This window comes from Typopeltis vanoorti, chromosome 8 (genome assembly GCF_054136105.1).
Source record: "Typopeltis vanoorti isolate ZY-2024b chromosome 8, IOZ_Tvanoo_1.0, whole genome shotgun sequence".
NCBI classification, from domain to species: domain Eukaryota; kingdom Metazoa; phylum Arthropoda; class Arachnida; order Uropygi; family Thelyphonidae; genus Typopeltis; species Typopeltis vanoorti.
The window spans coordinates 108,271,120-108,290,420 of NC_143556.1; the positions used below are offsets into that span (position 1 = coordinate 108,271,120).

Here is a 19,301-nt window from a genome sequence, read left to right on the forward strand (position 1 = left end):
AGATTTTTAGACGGTCCTTATGAGGCGATTATTGCATTGTAGTTACAGCTGTACAGTTCTGTTGCGATATTTCATAACTTTCTGAATTCTCACATCAAACGTATTAGAATCAACATTGGAACTAACATGATGTCCAGAGTGTTGAACAAAATGAATAAATAATAGTTATTCTATATAATCCCTATTCATTCGAATGCTTTTATTATTCTGATATCGTTAGCACGCTTAACCTGTGTAAATAAAGATTGTTTCTAAAAAATGTCATACCATATTAAGTAAAATATAAAAACTAGGATATAAAAATATAAGGATGACTATAGAATATTTAGCAGTTAAGGATGAACCAGCACAAAGAATAAAACAAAATGAAAGCGTAATAAGTTAAAGTCGGATAGGTGAGATCATGTTTTTTTAATAGCCGACGTTGAAAAATGTTTCATTTCGCAACGAATGACCACGTGTATTAGCTGAAGCGTTTGTTATTTTAATTTTAATTAGATTCAATTTTTCGTTATTTTAATGAAAATATCGATCTCGCGCTGGGTATATTAAGAAAATATTAAACCTTTTTTTCTCTTACAAGTCATATATTAAGATTTATTACAATTTAGTTATTACAAATACGGTGAAATTGGTATATCTTAATATTATAACCTCACTTTCAAAAATATTCGGTATCATATAATTCATGTATTTTTAACGCAAAAGTATCTTGTGCACGGCATTAAAGATGTTATTACTGTTAAAACGTATTACCGAGTTTTATTGTTTTTAATCTCAAATATTAAGTTCCATCAAAATCATTTATTTCCTTCTCCAGTTGTTTAATGAGAACAGAATCACAGACATGAGAGCACAACATTCTACTGTTAGCTTGAGAACTCGTCTAAAATGGACTTCTCGTTATATCCACGTAGTGTACGAGTTACATTCCAAAGTTTGATCTGATATAAGAAATTGGAGCAGATTAATTGAGACATCACTTAATACATGTAAAATCCTCCAAATTTCTGGGAAAAGAAATATCCTGACACATCTGCGAAGATTTGACAAAGCATCGTCACCTGAAAAAGCAATAGAAAAGTTCTTCACATACTATTCTGGATTTGAACCTGGGTTTTTCCAACAAACGGCTACTTCAAAACTGACCCAACTACACTGCCGTCGATATCCTTTTAAAGCAGATAAAACTTACAGAGATTTATCTTCTATATTATGAATAATAAATTATTCTTAATAATATGACTTGCTATAACAACTAGTTATAGTAAGTCATATCTTGCCATAACAACAGTTCGTGTATTAAGCTACGGTGCTTCCATGTCGCAATCGAAATAATGACAATACGTTTGAAAAGACCCAGTGAGAATCGCACGTAGTTCGCGAAATTTTTATCAATTCGTATGGACTGATGGTGATTTAGTCGAAATCTTACCAGTGGGGAAGATAATTTCATTCCTGAACTATGATCGTCTTTATCATGTTTTTGCAAAGTACAGATCGGTAAGAAAACACACTTAGACAGAACATACATTTTCTGATCAGAAATATCCGAAGACTTGCTTATCTGTTTTCTCTCCTTCTAATATGAAAAATATGAATATGAAGTTGGTCCATGCTTTGATGCTACAACTGATTAATTCGTCCAAATCTAGGCATTCCTAGATTTTGGTACTTTGCTCTGGTAATTTCCTTCCATTTTTGTAGAAGACCATTACTGGGTGGCTGATGTTGAACGATTCGATCGGCCTGTCTTGCAGTCAGGGTTCCGAATAATACAACACGTGTTTGAAGGGTTGAGATCAAGGCTATATAGCCCATTCAAATGATTCAACATTCGCTCTTCACACAATTCCTGCACACATCTAGCTTTGTATTCGGAAGCAGTATTGTTTTGATACAGGAAAAGGTCGTCATCGAATTTCAGCATAAATTTGAAAAAGCATATACTTGTCTGGAATATTATTATATAGAGCAGAATTAAGTTCCCCATCACTCGAATTGGGTGTGCCCTATTCGACCATAAACAAAGCTGCAGACAACGATGCGTTGTCCACCAAACTTCACAGTTGACAAAAGATTTTCCGGCAGGTAACGTTCTCCTGGCAACCACTGAACACAGACTCGTCCAGCGGACTGACTTATCATTCAACACTCCAGAAAACGTGTTTCCATTGCTCCAATGATAATGATATTAACCACTCCATCCGAATCTTGGCGTTGCCCTTGTTGATGTTAACCTTCTTTTCTTGCTGATTCGCGGCCATAGAAACCCCATATTTCTATGGCCATGTTTCTGTAGTTCCTCAACTTTCTCTACGAAACATATGCTAGCGTTGCTTACGGACACATTTTTGAACGCGGAAACGAATGTTTCTGAAGAGGACTGGCGATTTTTCGAGCTAGGCGATACAGCAATTGTCGGCCACGCTCTTGATTTTATGTGCCTTAACAGGTAGCAATTATGCTGCTGTTGCTTCTGGGAGTTTCCACTTTACAACAATATTATTTCAGGTAGATCAGGATATCTGCAGCAGGGAAGAACTTTCCTCCACATAGGATACCACGTTTGCAATAGCAAAGGTGGTATCCTATGTGGAGGAAAGTTCTTCCTCCACATAGTTACTGTTACTGTTACTGTTTGTCTATGAAGATTGCATGACTGTGTATTTTCGTGTTTGCTTGTACGAGCCACGGTTGTGTTATACGCCATATTGACAAACGTATTTGGACATCTTACATCTCATGCTAATTTCTGTTCTCATCACATACAAATATTCACTAAGTTGGTAAATCTGGTAATAATAGGTGAGAAGTGTTGCATGTTTTGCTCTGTATTCGATGTCAAGATGTCATGTACAGCTGAACGGACAAACGTCTAACGTAGAATGTCATTTGACTGGTGTTTCTGTCCGTGGCATTGCTACTCGTCTCAATATACATACGTCCACCATTGCGTATGTCATTCGAACATGAAAAGCAATGGTGCTTCTGCAGCACGAAAATGCCCTGGGAAGCCATTGACACCACTGATCGGGATCGGCGATCTCTGTCTAGGAATGTTCGAACAAACCGCACAGCATCAGCGGTGGACCTTTAAGTCCACATGGAAGATGCTGAAGAGACTTCTTTCAAAACGAGAACTGTCAGCAGAGAGTTGCTTTCCTTACATAGCAGAGCTTCTCCAAAGAAACTCACGCAACACCAAATGACTTTTTGACGGCTGTCTTTCACACCGTTCGTGGACCGGAAATAATTGGAAATGGGTTCTGGAAAATGATCGAAATACTTCCAAATCTTTCAGTTTTGAACTGACGGTTTGTCGAGTCCTCGTTGTAACACCGTTAGAACTTAGGGACGAATTTGATCGCTGAATTCACGCCAGTAGACACAGCACCTATCATTAACAACAGTGAGTGCTTTGCGCGAGGAATGGAAGAATATTCCTATTGAGAGGTATCAGAAATAGTTTAGAACGTGTGTGTTAAGGGTACTTGCTGTCATTCAGGATAAATGTAGTCCCAGTATGTAATAAAAATAGAATTAAAACACGTTTTTCACCACGAATATGTGTGGTGAAAATTACTTGGTTACGTATTTCTAATCATACATTACTTTCTTGGAATATGGGGAGAGATTGATGTATAAGTCATTCACTGACCAAATCGAATCTAGAAATTATATTTTAGCAACGATCCTCTACCTTTGCTCAACACGAAATGATAAATGGTGTTTTGTTGCTTTCAGATTTACTGTGAAACGACTTATTGTTTCCAGTAAGAGACTAATTTTAATGCCTATTAAAACTGTGATTTATGCAAAATTTAAATTTAAAATGAATGCCAATTTAAAAATACATATTTTATGTGATATATTACTATACACTCGAAACGGTTACTTTTGAAGTCTGAAAGTCATTTCATACTTCCTGTGGAAACAAATAATTCAGTCTTGAACAAAAATGTCAAGATTTAGTAACTAAATGAATTCTGTTCTAAGATCACAAAACTGTGATCACCTGGGATATATTCATTCACATTAGAACTTCTGCAAGGAAAAGCTATATGTGAAACTACATGGCCATTGATTGCAAAAAACGTAAGAGAGGCAACTGGAAGCTGGGAAATGGAAAGAATAGTTTGATAAAAAGAGACAGACTCTGTATGGGAAATGATCAGGAGCTATTTAATAAAAGGAAATTCTGAGTGCATGTTCGTATTTTATGCAGGTATCGGTATTTTTATTTCTTTTCTGAATTAGCGACCATCATTTCACCATGTTCTTTTCCGACTTTTAAAAGAACTCTCCTTTCCATTTTCAGTTAAAACGTCAAACCTGCTTTTTCTCCTACTCTACATTTATTCCATTCAACTTTGTTCTCTGGAATGGTTTTTCACCTGGAGTGTTCCCAAACACTTCTCTGCTAAAAGATTGTTCTATTTCTCGTTTTGCGATAAACTAATATAAAACATGAGGCTAGAGAGGCTATATCGGAGTAGGAACTAATACGGAGTGAGCAGGAAGTCTGGAAGAATGTACGTTAACTTGATATTAATAAAACAACAGGGCTTGGCAATATAATAGCGTGGATCATGAAGTGATGCTGGAGTGAGTGAACGCCTTTGATATAGCTGATTATCGGGAATTATGTCTCAGAACAAGTCCCAAAGGAGTGGAAAGACGATAAAACTATATTAATTTATAAATGGAATGAATAATTAGCTAAGGCTATAAATTACAGGCTAATAGGCGTGTCTGGTGTGGACATTGAGTAGGTTGCTCATGACTATATTTCAAATTAGATTCGCGTATAATAGTCATATTCTCTGTTATCATCAGCACGGGTTTGTTAAACAGAGATCATTTCTTAGCAATCTTCTTATGTACTAAAATAGGGTGCTAAGGTAATTGGACAGGGGAGAAACATATATTATATTGCATAATTCGATGTTTAAAGGCGTTTGATAGTTTGCTTCAGAACAAGCTGATAACTAAATTGGAATGGATAAGGTTAGATAATAGACTAATGAGTTCGATGAACGATTGCCTGTCAATTACGTATTGGAGGGTTGTTTATGGGAGAGTTTTATCCCAAAAGAGGAAATTCTCTCATCATGTACTGGGATCTGTTTCAGAACAGATATTTTTAGCTTATATGTTAATTATATTGGGACTGGTGTAACTGGAGATTTGCAATTATGTATGCGGACCAGATGTGGCCTTCCAAGTGGATTTAAATAGACTGCCTGAGTCATCATTTGAAAGGAGTTCTTGGGTACATGTTGCAGTGGGTAAGGTCTTGAAATTTGGGAGGAGAAAGAATGGAATGTAGAGTATGTAATCAATGGGGAAAGTTTGAGGGAAATGCTGGACCTGTGAAATTTGAGAGTGGCGGCAGTGCAGACAGAGACTTGAAGTTTAGGGGTTATAATGCTAAAATTGTCAGGACATTCAAAGATTATGGCAATGGTAAGGACGTCAATATGGAGAAGCAAAGAGGTTATAAGTTATAGTTCCTTTCTGTAATGTCTTGATTCAGGTCACACATGTAGCTACTGAGAACAGATCTACTCACCTAGTTTTCAAGGTTAAGAGAATATCCAGAGAGGGAGTCTAGAAAAGATACTCTAAATTAATGTCAAATGTTTAGAATCTGCGATATGAAGAGAGCGACTCAAGGAATGCAATTTGTGTAGGTTTGTGAAAAGAAGATAGAGAGGTGAGATGAGGGGATATGATTGAAATTTGTGAATCATAAATTAATGAGGAATTGTTACTAGATTTCTCAGAGTAAATCGAGACAAGGGTAGAACAGAAGACTCTGCCTGGATATTGTATAATCAGTATGTGAGAGGGTATGAGGAACAGGGGTCTTTGCATGTAGAATGGGTTGTGAGTGGAATGTATTACCTAAGAGCATGATAAGTGCAAGAACTTTGAATGAGTGTTAAAGGTACAGCAGTTTGTTAATATTTTTGTGCGATAGTTTTGTCATCCCAATGGTTCATTTGCCACTTTGGAAGTCTAATATTAACAACAACAACAACAATAATAAACAGGGCATCAATTTATTTGTTGAGAAGAGATATTGGATACGTAAGTTACTTATTTCATTAATAAAGCGACAAATTATTCTGATTAGGTAAGCAGCACAAATAGTCATCGAACAGATGCAGTGAGCAATAGTGTAATGAATGGATTATATCATTAGATTTCAGAGCGTTCAGATATAGCAGAGTATAACGTATAAAAACGAGGGTATCCAGTAGTGTGTAGCAGCCTGTTTTTTCTTTGAACATTTTTATGTGCAGTCTATCTAGATAAGTTTGCAAATATATAGTACCTGGTTGCCATGTGTAGGATAAGGGGTAGCAGATTCCAACTCCCTGCTCTAGAAACCAAATATGAAACTTTACTAAAGCCACTTCACGCCTGTATTAAACAGGTCGGTGTAATACTCGGTTGAAGATAATTACGTATCACCTAAAGTCATTAACAGATATTCATTCCACAATAAAATTTGAAACTTAAGCCTGCCTTGTGAAAAGCAGAGACACTCTCTACAAGGCTAATCAGTAGTCCCCTCCAGTGTTTAATGTCTCTGTTACTGATATAGAAAATACCTCAAGGGGCTCATTTCTTGTGAGCAGAAAAAACACGAACCCGAAGTGCCTTGATGTTAAACCTGGCCTTACTTTTTATAATGTACTTCTGTTATAATATTTATGGACTAGTCTCTTCTCTTCACTCTGTCTCGTTTCTTTTCAGCTTATTCCTTTGCCCAATGGAATAAAATGTTCGAAGGCTGCAGGTGTATCTTTCCTGTCTTCCTGAAGGTATATTTACACTTCAGTGGGAATTTGCCTTCTTTACCAGGTACCTTACCCAAGTAAACCAATGTAGCAGAATAATATCACGAGCGCTACATTATATTAATACGTTTCAAACCCATACGGATTATATTGCTAAACGAAGAGTCGATAATACTACTGCATACGGGGAATCTGACGCGCTGAATGATATGCAACAGAGATAAGGTGAGAAAGTGGTCATGTGTTCAGCTCAATCCATTCTATACTAATTTTGTGTAAATATCCAGAAATTGTACAAAGCAGACAAGGTGCCTTTTATGGAGAGAGAGATGGAAAATTTTAAATGGAATGCTGTGGGTTTTCAGAAACACACTGTACTAGACAACTAGAAAATATAAATCTGAAACATTCAATATTATATTACTCAGACAGAACGATTTGGCACACAAAGAGCAGTAGCTGTAATAGTCAATAGATCATTTTTCCTGCAGCAATCAATGTAGAAGTGAAATCCATCTCATTCCGAATCATAACTATTAAACTACAACCAAAACAAAGAAAAACTTTCATTAAAATAGTACAAGCATATGGCCTGATTCTTCAAGAGCAGAAGAAGAAGGTCATACTGATTACGCTCGAAAAATACGAGAGGTATTTGACAGAAGAAACAAAATATATCTTAAAATAATCATGGGCGATTTTAATGAGTGAGCAATATTCAGATGACATGAATGATGTAATGGATAAATTTGGAATCGACACACAGAAATGAGAGAAGAGAATATCTGTTTGATATTTGTAAAGAAAATAATATCATAGTTGCAAACCCCACCATGTTTCACAATCTACCTGCCTACAACTACATCTGGACTTCACCAGACTCAAATACTAAAAACTTCATAAATTACTTCTTAATTCGCAAAACCGAACAATGCTTTGTTTTGAATGTCTAAAACCTTCGTTGCGATGAACTCGATACATATCATGAACTTTTATCTGCCAAGGTCCGATTAAAATTTCACTAAATAGGAACCAAATAATAGATCACTTCAAACCAAATCTGGAAAACCTCCACTTGGATAATCTTTAAACAGCATATCAAACGTAGGATAATATGTGAAAATCGTGAGTCGTCGGGCAACAGGTTGAATGCAGAGTTCCAAGCATCGACGGGAACAGGAATCTTCATACTAACATTCATACCGAAGCTCCTAAAATGGGTTTTCACGGTAGGAATGCAATATGCAAGCCCCACATTGCCCGAATCAATACGCGGCTTCTTTTTCAGTGGTGAAAAGATGTACAGTGGGATGTAGTTGCTTCTTCAGCCTCATTGTGGAGTGACGAATCACGCTCACCCGCTGCCGAGAATAATGATTGTTGTAGGTGTGGCGGATGCCCGGTGAACGTCGGCAATCAGATTGCGTAAACCGAATTTTGAAATCAGTAGTTGGCAGTGTGATGGTATGGTACTGTTTTTCTTGGTTTGGCCTCGGAATAAACACGGCTTTTGATGTCACGAATGTCGATCCGAGAAGTATCTAAAAATTCTGAACAACAATGCGTCATACTTGGTGGTGTTTGAACATTGCCTTTGAAGCTCCCGTCCTTTTACGTTTGACAAATGGATATTATATGGATAAATGAAAATAAAACATTAAACATTAAAGCAAAGGTGAAAAAAAGTTTAAAAAATACCTTACGTTTCACAGTAGCTTCCAAATTGGGCTTATCACACACTGGCGTTGCCATCTTCAAGAGTTCGTTCCTTATTCTTCCTTTCCGTTGCTAGATGTCTGCCTTACAGGAACCAGGAATTGAAAAGGTTGAAAAACAGGCAGAGGAGGCCCAACCAGCTTGATGAACATCAATGTTCTCACGTCATCATTTGGAGAAGCTCTTTTCGGTGTGATAATCAGGTTCATCTAGGAAAAGCCACGCTCACATTCAGCAGTAGAAATGGGAATGCTGTTGATAGTGTTTTTCTTTTCCGTCAAGCATTTTCTTCTCCGTCAGGAATTCACGAAAACCTGATGAAAATAACTAGCTAATAGTGGTGCTTTCGTCGATCAAAAGGGAAATCTCAGTTTAACTCTATTATTTTTTAAAAAGGATTTTTTTCATTTCAGTTCCATTATGATTTTTTATATTCATACAAGCATTTGTAGAATGTAGAATTCGACCATTTGTCACTGTCATTCAATTCTTGGAGATCCATTTCTGATTCAAAACCATTAAAAGCCTGGGTTTTCTTTGCAACTTTATATGCTGTTTTAGAGAATTTATAAGTGACTTCTTTTTCATGTTCAATTGGTTTTGAATAGGCCACTTCCAATTTTCGTTCTTTTGCAGATTCTATAATTTTAGCAGCAGCAATGTGAGCTGAACTATCTCATGATCGTGAATTTTTTACGTAGTCAAGTCATTTGCTTTTTTTTATTACTACCATAATGAGAAATTTGAATATTTGCTCATGGGTTTGAAATATTTATACCATACTTATTCCTTTCTACTCCCAAACTTGCAGCGACGTCCTTACATATTTTACAGCCAATGTGTTCATTCTGCACTAACAGTCATTCATTTTTGTTGCCAAAATCAGCTTTTTAGTCTAGAGTCCAACAGTCAGGCAGATCTTCTTGTGCTCTTTACTCGTCGTAGTAGCAACCGTAGCAGTCACGTGTTTTAACTTTCAGTTTTTGTATCACTGCCAATCTGATCCGTTTTTCCCTATTACTATCATTACACTTCTTCATGTTCTCGAGCTTTAACTTTTTAGTTGCGGGATCGGAAGAGAAAAATTGTGTTATTTTATTATTCATCGCTTAAAACTGGTGAAACGTCCATGGAACACGTTAATCTCACTCACTCGTTGTAAAAGTGCTACTCTACTTAGTAGAGTAGCACTTTTACAACGTAGAGAACTTTTACAAGCGTAGAGAACATCTGCTTGTATGCTTCTTCACACAGATATTTCGCTTCCGGTAATTATCGTAACTTCCGGTCGACTATCAATTCTAATTGAAAACTTCGATGCTCGAAGTTCAGTGTCAACAACACAAGATGGCAGCACTAGATTGGATGAACAATAGATGACCCTTGATTTACGTTGTCAACGACCATAATTGACAATTTAAAATGGAGGAAGTCCTAGTTTTGAAATACTTACAAAATATATGTATAGGGACCACTAAAGTCCTAGAAGTTTACAGGAACGCGATCCGGACCGTTTAGACTGAAAAAGGTCAAAGCACAAACTGCAATGTGACTGGAAAAATTCAGTCATATTACGACCTTGATTTTCACATTTATCTTATTGTTATAATGATCAGATGAGACATTGCCAAAAAGTTGTACAAAATGGTCTTCGAAGTGCCTGTGGCTATAAATAATCAAGTTATTTTTTTTTAAGTGTAACACCTTTTTCCTTAGGAATTGGAATTTCTTCTTATGATAAATAAAGATATATGACCCTCATAGTCTGAAGAACTGTGTGTGTGTGTTGTTATCCCTCGCATAATTCTTCAGAATGGTAGTATAATTTGTGTACTGAATTTTAATACTAGTCTACACTTGAAATACCTTGACTATATATTACTCCACTGTCTCAGTTGGTTGAAATTAGAACAAAATCGATTAAAGATACAAGACCAGTGTACTACTTGTGAATTTCCTGTGTTCTTTGGCCGGCTTGCCTCTTTTACGACATGAAAAACCAAAGATTCGGAGCGGAACTTTAATCTATGTTTCCCTGAATTTGATATGAGCCAGATATTGTTGTTCGATATTTGTTTTAAAGCGAATTTGTTGCTCACACTTTCGTGTAATTACTCATATTCTAGCGCACACAGATTACACAGATTTAGTGATTTTGATCGTTCTCCAAAACTGCAGTTGTTTGATTGTTCAGTGAACGATTAAATATGATGCATATTTTTTTGTTTGTGGGATTGTGGTAGAGTCGCATTAAATCCTAAAAATCAGCATTCATCTCGATCATGAAACTGCATCAGTTGTACCTTTGGATGTAAAGTAAACTTTCAGGACTCTCCGAACTGCTTTCCCCATATACTGTAACACTATGGAGGTGTGTACATTTTAAAGATAATTGTTAAGCAGTACCCATTCGTCAATTCCATTTGCTGTCTTAAAATATTAAAAGGTAACCTATAGATTATTCAAGCAATTAAATGATTACCAGATTCTCTCCTCAATAGATTTTTAACAGAATTTTTTTTCTCCAAGGTATAAGATAAGAATGTTGGTGGTTCCTTTTAGGGTTTACGAAACACAGCGCTTCCAAAAACAAATCTCACAAACATAAAAGAAAGTATTTTGAAAGCTTCTGCACAAATTTGTACACCAGTGAAAGGAGGGTCTTATGTAGAGATCTTATATTGCACTAACATGTTTTGAAACTGGTAATTACTAAGTTCTTGTCGAACACATATTCTTACTAAATAACTTAAGGCAATTTCAAAGTACAATAGAATATACATCCGCGTGGTTAGCCTAGTGGCTATGCGCTTCGCAAACATATGCCTGGGGAAGGAGTGTCCTAGGTTCGATTCCCGTATGTGACGTGCGGAGCTGAAGGATCTTCCTCAGCCATAGCCAAGTTAAGCAGTCTTGGGAGTGGGCAGAAGGGTTTTTTCCCCAGTTTATTCTGGGGTTTTTCATCTCGCAAAGCAGGCAAACTGGCCTTGAGAACTCAACACTACAGGCCATATGATACACCGGGGCATAAGGCTGACCACCTTATCCTGTAAAAACGGAGTGATGTCCGATGATCAATGGACCCTCGACACCGCAAGGTAAAAGAGGGTATAAGGAAGATGATGATGATGATAAATTTTAATACACTTCCAATATTTCGGCAACGCACGTGGCCATTATCACATGAACTTAAATACAAGACACGTGCATGCAAGCACAACACACAGTAAATGAAGAACGAAGCAGGAAGATATCTTTCTCCTAAAAGTCCTAAAAGATGGTGCCGCCTAACGGGCAATGTTGGTATTGGCCGATTGGGCTGAAGATCTTGTAATGCAGGTTTCCTAAATTTGGGGCAGTCTCATGCAACCAAATTTGTTGAGGTTTGGATTGTTTCCTAGGGCTGAGGCTGATTCCATGATAGCCTTTCGTGTTTGAATTTACTACGTTGTATTATCGTGGCTTTCTTCCACCGTATTCTATGGCGGGTATCCAGCACATGGTCTGCAACACCAGAGTGGGTGTATTGGTGAAAACGGATCTAGTCCTTGTGTTCTGAAATTCTGATATTAGCTGTGCTGCCTGTTTGGCCAAAGTAGAACAGCTTACAACTGCAAGGGACTTGGTATACACCAGGTAGGTCTTTCGTGGGGCGGATAAGGGATGCTCTCAAAACATTTGAGAATTTAAAACAGAACTCGCACTCCAAACCACAACTTCCTACCGACACGGTAGTCAACCTTTTGTCAATTAGTTTGAAACCTGAAGGCACTCGATGCTCTCTCACGTGGCCACAACTTCGCTATTACGCACACAAAAATACCTGCTTAAGACTGGATGTGGCTTGTGTTCTGACCAAAGCAAAACCAAAAAAACCAATATGCCCAATAAGGAAATTAAATCTCTACAAGAATTAAAGAAAAACAAGGAAATAATGATCACCGAAGCAGATAAAGGGAACGCCACTGTATTACTTAACAAAAGGGATTACACAGGTAAGCGTAATGCTCTATTATTATATCGGGCTACTTACCTCCCTATCGAGTACAATCCCACCAACTCACAAATTAGAAAACTCCACAGGCTCCTTAAGAAGGTCACTTCTTGGCCTGTAGAAGTCACTAACAAATTAAAACCGTTTAACTCCATACCACCCCTCCATATGGGCTCTCAAAAATACATAAAGAAAAAGTGCAATTACATCCTATAGTGGATGGCATTGATTCCCCCTCCCCACATACAAACTAGTTAAACATTTGGCCAAAGCCCTCACGCACTATACTGGCAACACACCTTCACACATAAAAAACTCAGCCCACTTCAAAGCTAGCATAGAAAACCTTACACTCAAACACACTGACGTAATGGTCAGTTTTGATATATCATCCCTATTCACAAATGTCCCACTCAAAGAATCCTTAGAGCTAATCCAAGCTAATTTTTTTCCGATATCACAGCCCTATTTCAGTTCATAATGAACTCTGGCTATTTTGTTTGGCAAGGAAAATTCTACAAACAAATAGAGGCATGGGTTCTCCACTCTTCCCACCCTTGGCCAACTTTTATATGGAGCTTTTGAATGGAAAGCCTTAAACTCTGCCCCACAAAAACCAACCATATCGCTTCGCTATGTTGATGATGTGTTCGCTATTTGGCCAGATGGCTCCGATGCACTCCTGTCCTTCCTAACACACTTAAACAACCAACACCCCAGAACCCCAGAATCAAGTTCACCCTGGAAGAAGAAAAAACAACTGCCTTCCTTTCTTAGACACACTAGTCACCCGTCAGCCTGATGGAACCTTGGTTTTCTCAGTTTATAGAAAGCCCACCCATACAGGCAGATAGATTCACCAACAATCCTTCCCCCCCCCTCAACAATATGGTGTTATTAAAACACTACACAACAGTGCTAAACTTATCTGTTCCAATGATAATGCCCTAACCACAGAACTAATCCACATTCTCAACACTTTCTTAGCCATTGGCTATCCCCCCCCCCAAAAAAAACCCAAAAAATATTGAAACCAATAAACCACAATCCCCTCCCCACTTCACAACGAGGATTACTCTAAATTCATCACCATTCCGAAGCACCTCGGAAAATTTTACAAAAATCCTAAAAAAATGACTTAACTTCTTGTTATAGACCTTATAAAAAATTGGCATCCCTTATCCGCTCCACGAAAGACCCCCCCAGACTTACCTGGTGTATACCAAGTCCCTTGCAGTTGTAAGCTGTCCTACTTTGGCCAAACAGGCAGCACAGCTAATATTAGAATTTCAGAACACAAGGACTACATCCGTTTTCATCAGTACAGCCACTCTGGTCTTGAAGACCATGCGCTGAATACCCGCTATAGAATACTGTGGAAGAAAGCCACGACAATACAGTAATACACCGCAGTAAATTCAAATACGAAAGGCTATTCATGGAATCAGCTTCAGCCCTAAGAAATAATCCAAACCTCAACAAATTTGGTTGCATGAGACTGCCCCAAATTTGTAAAACCTAAATGAGAAGGTCTTCAACCCAATCGGCCAAGAATACCAACATTGCCCGCTAGGGGGCACCATCAGGCCTTTTAGGAGAAAGAATAGCTTCCTGCTTCGTTCCTCATTTACTGTGTGTTGTGCTTGCGTGCACGTGTCTTGTATTTAAGTTCCTGTGATAATGGTAACGTGACGTTGAGAAATATTGGAAGTGTATTAAAATTTATTTTAATGTATATTTTATTGTACGTTGAAATTTCCTTAAGCTATTTAGTAAGAATGTATAACTAACGTTTAAGCCTTTCCACGAGAAAAACATATTACAATTATGCAAAAAATTGGATGCACCATATAATAAAAAAATGATTTCTTCATCCATGTAATTAAAAATTCATTTTCTGCATCCAGATTTAAATTTCTATGATTATAATTAGAATAGTTTCAGTGTTAAAATGGGGAAACACTGCAGGAAGAAATTTCTTGTATCGAACATCGAATATCTTGTATCGTTTACATTCGCTCCAAGGTAACACACAAAACCTGACTTTTGGTGGCAAGAGTAATTAGTATTTTTTCATGCAGAAATATGTTCTTTTTGCTTTTTATACAGGACATATAACCGGACGAATTGATTATCGGGAAATCTCTTGCCACTGAAGTTTTCATTTGGTACTGCTAAATTTAATATCACGGACATAGCTTCCGCGTCATCTAAAGTATGAATTAAGTTTAAATAGCAAACGTCTGTATAAGCATGAATCATTGTAATGGAAGCTAAATCTGCTCTAGATCTTAATGGTATAAATGATCTGTATAATGCATATTTCATTTTCATAGATATGTCAATACGTACACCCCCAACAACAACCGAGATTACACAAAAAAATGCACAAAGGGAAATATTACAAAAGGCGTCTGAGAATAGACATCCTGAGAAAGATCAGACCTCATCTGAAACTGGGAATATACAAAAATTGCGGAATTATTCTGAAATAGTATGGTTTCCAAATGTCGCATTCTTCGTTTTACTTCATCTGTCAGCTGTCTATGGAGTGTATATAATGGTGACTACAGCATTGTGGAAAACAATAATATTTCGTAAGTTTATAAAAACGTTACCTTTTTTATCATTGCAAAAAATGAAAAGTTTCCAAACTCACACTCACCAGCTAAGAAATAAAGCTGATATTTATTTTCTAATAACGAGATGCACGTTTTTTCCATTCATCATTAGGCATTTCTAATGCATAAATTAACTCTAGGGGCAAAAAAGCTAATATTCTGTATACAAAAAATCCTCGCTTAACGCGATTAATTAATCAATACATTAATGCATTAATCGAAATTGCGTTAAGCAAATACAATAAACAACATGAATAATTATAATTCTTCCATCAGTTAGTAAATTTGAAAAACAAAATACTGTATAAGCTATATTGCTGGATAAAATCATAAATTTTAATAAAAATCAATTGCTTAATTTTTTGTTTAATGTCTAATATTTTGATTGAGCTGCTTGTTTAGAAAAAAAAATTAAGTAAAGTTGTTTGAATCGTGATCGACTTTTTCATCTTGTCATGCAATTTGCGATAACTGTAGATCACTTTATTAAGATTTCTGCTGACTTCGAAGCTTCGTTCCATATCGGATCAGCATTAAACAAAATTTCATTAGCATGCTCAATGTGATTCAAAATTAGCTCAAGTTATTTTTGTACTTAGCTGCTTAATCGTGACATTCTCTTCTTGTTCGCACTCCTTACCTTTTTCATATGCACACTTCATATGCATGTCCTTCAAGTTGAAGAAGATCATTCTTGCTTAACTGTTCTGAATGGGAATCGAGCAAGTTTCTCACATCTTCATTATCCAGTTCCTTGAATCCAAGTTCTTTTCCAATTGTGCTGATTTATTCAATAATGTTAGGTCTTGGATTTTGAAAACCATAATCTAACATAGGCTAGAGTTTAAAGTGGCCTTCCGTATTGCCTCCCAATAAAAGTGTAAGACGATCTTTATATACTTTTTGTATCCTGATTGAGATGCTTCAGTTTTAGCTAGGAAAGATTTTGTTGGCGTACGGTTCCAAAAGAGACCAATTTCGTCGACGTTGCATATCCGATGATCGTCATAATCACCCTCCTGAATTATCCTAAAACAACTCAAAAAATCATTAGTAGACACTTCTCCACACATCAAACCAGACAGGAAGAAGTCCATAGGATTCCCATACCTTACGTTAAAGGCATCTCAGAACGTCTTTCTAAAATTATGAAGAAATACAATTTTGCCACTACTTACAAACCTATCAACCAAATTTACAACTTGTTACCTTCTCCTAAGAATAAACTCTCCCCTTTGATGTTGCCTGGCGTTTATGAGATTCTATGCTCATTCAAATGATCTTACTTTGGACAGACAGGTAGGTATGTTCAGAAACGCATCTCGGAACATCAAGACCACATTCGTCTTTTTAAACCGAAGAAATCTGGGCTCTCTCAACACGGAATTGAAAATCTAAACCATAGGATCCATTGGGAAAAGTCTAAACTTTTACATTGATCTTTATGTAAACATGAACGTTTATACAAAGAAAGTTCTGAAGCCCTACTACACAGACCAAACTTAAACCGCAACGACGTTCTTACTATTCCTATAGAATGGGAAATTGTCATACAAAATTGTGTTAAATAATTTTTTTTTGTACTACTGTAGCACGTTATGCACGTTTAATGAGATTCTATTGTAATCATACGCCCTAACTGTATGTTATTCCTATTATTGTTTAAAACTTCTGTATTGATGATGTCATAAGATACTTAGTATGAAATATTTACAATTAAATAATTTTCACTGTGGTTAATACGTGTATTTCTTTTAATTATTTTGAATGGAATGCGTATTACATATTTTAATTCTATCACTAATCGATAATCGCGATGTTGGTAATTTTATTTGGTGTTTTAACATCACTATATACCCACTTGCAGTACCGTCGACATGGTGTAGCATACAGGCAGCCTGCCTCACGGTACGGCTTAATAAGGGAACTCGTTCAGCCATATTAGGGAAGGCGTGGTCACTACGCTAACAATGCAAAAGCAGAAGCAAGTGCGGAAAGAAGTGTTTCCAAGCTTAAACTGATGAAATATTTGCAAACAGCAATGACCCAAGAAAGATTGGTTGGTCTAGCAACTATATCGATAGAGCCGAACATAGCTTAATTAAGAAGAGCTTATAAACAGTTTTATTGTGCAATATTCCTGTAGAGCAAACATTTAATTAATATTATTATGTAATTGTTTTGCATTAATGTTTCTCTTGTAATAAAAACAAAATAGCAATTGGAGATTTTTTCTTTAATTTTTGTTTTATAATCCATCAGGGACGATATTTAATTGTTTGCCTCAGTGCGGGATCTAATCTGACGACGACACTGCCCACGTGTTTTTTAAATATTACACGTGTCAAAGAAGCGTTTTTATACTGTTCTTATTTTGTTTCAAAGTGCATGCTCTTGGTGCTCACGGGGAATTGTGAGCGCGCGATTAGTGTTGGTCGTTTGTTCAGCTGTCGAGGTTGTGTCGCTGTTGTCACCTATTACTAGATACGCATTGTGATGCGGCATTCGGATAAATCTTTTTTTTTTTTAATGCAGCACTCGGAATACCTAAGGGTGGACAGCCCTGTTCTAAGCTATTAGCAGTGAAAAATCTGCATAGCACAGCAAAATATTCATACTATATTAATTTAATTTGATTTATAGCAGTTATAAATGTCATGAGGTTTTTATAGACAAGAGGACTGTTTGTATTATATAATGCAGCATTGAGTTCATAACACATTCATGTCTTCAATAGTTGAGAATAGTATCACAATTTAAGAGAATTTCAATGCTAACTGTATTCTAATTCAAACTACACCTTCTAATGTAACCTGAATTATAACTTAAAGTAAATAAATTCAAATTTAATTATAATTATTATAAATTACTACAAACACTTTAAGTGTGCAGAAAGATTTTAAGTGTGTATAGAATACTAACCGATTACGAGATATGAACTCTCATAATTGCAACATATCCACTATTTTTTAAATTGCATGTACATTCCGTTTTCTAAGATGCAGCTTATTAATTAAATCCTTTATCAGGTGTTATGCTTGATGAAGATTTTTCTACTGCAAAATAATAAAATACGATATTTTTTTTTTTTACTTCAGCATTCCTCTACGGCTATGCTGGAGCAATTGGAATAACAGGAGGCGCTCATCGGCTGTGGACACATCGATCATTTAAAGCAACACTCCCTCTTCGAGTTCTGTTAATGATTTTCAATAGTGTTGCTGGCCAGGTAAGAATTGTTTGATCAGTATTTTAATACTATATCACATACTCCACTTTTCTTTATTTTGGATTTTAGATGGTTGTGACTGTTTGTAATTATGAAGACGCATCTGAAGCCCAGAGGTGTATTTATTATGCCAAATAACTTCGTGTGTTTTCGCATGTGTATCAGGATACGATATATTCACTTGAAAAACCATTATAAATAATTTTGACGTTCTAGACTAGATGAAAATCTGAGCCTTCTGAACAATAGGATTCTTGTCGGTCTCAAGGTCGCAAGGTATATCAGAGGTTATTACATAAGTCTATTCATCACATGTGTGTTTCTGAAAAATTTTATTATCTGATTTTTTTTTTTTAAATCTCTAAATTTTGTTTTATGTTTGGATCACCTGTGTGATCCAAACATAATCTAAAAACAGTTCCTGTGATTTGGCACTGTGCAGCAAATTTTTACAACAGTCCATTCACCAGTCACAGAAATGACTTCACTAGGTAAGTAGAATCCGATTAATCTTTGGGAATATGTTTGACATCTGCAGACTACTCCCATGAAAATCAAGGCTATGCAGATACTAGAGAATTCCTGTATGCAGGCAGAGAGTCACTAATAATTTTACCCATAATATGTGTATCTTTTTGTATTGTACGTCTTACCGTTTTTTGAGTTTCCTCAACTCGTTACTAGTTTTTAATAATTTAGCCACAGAAGATCACGAATACTGCAGTTATGCATATATCACGCACGAAAAGAAAAGAATGTTGAGTACCGTGCAACGTATGTTAACGCTTCTCTGGAAGTTATTAACGTTGAACATCAATACATTTCTAGTAAATGTTACGTTTGTGCACTTGGTGTATAATTCGTGGCAAAACGTATGTGTATTGTTAGTGGTCCGCTTTCTATAAATGTAGGCATAAGCCTAGCATGCG

The 19,301-nt window shown here is 36.4% G+C and overlaps 1 protein-coding gene across 1 annotated transcript in view; it reads left to right on the top strand.

The window, feature by feature from the left end:
- The first annotated feature begins 5,321 nt into the window (after positions 1 to 5,321).
- Positions 5,322 to 19,301, top strand: part of LOC150104263 (stearoyl-CoA desaturase 5-like) — a 42,236-nt gene continuing 28,256 nt past the window's right edge. The window contains exons 1-3 of the mRNA XM_090396442.1: positions 5,322 to 5,469; positions 14,859 to 15,119; positions 18,242 to 18,372. Coding sequence (XP_090252568.1) covers positions 5,322 to 5,469; positions 14,859 to 15,119; positions 18,242 to 18,372 — 540 coding nt within the window. The remainder of the gene's footprint in view (positions 5,470 to 14,858; positions 15,120 to 18,241; positions 18,373 to 19,301) is intronic.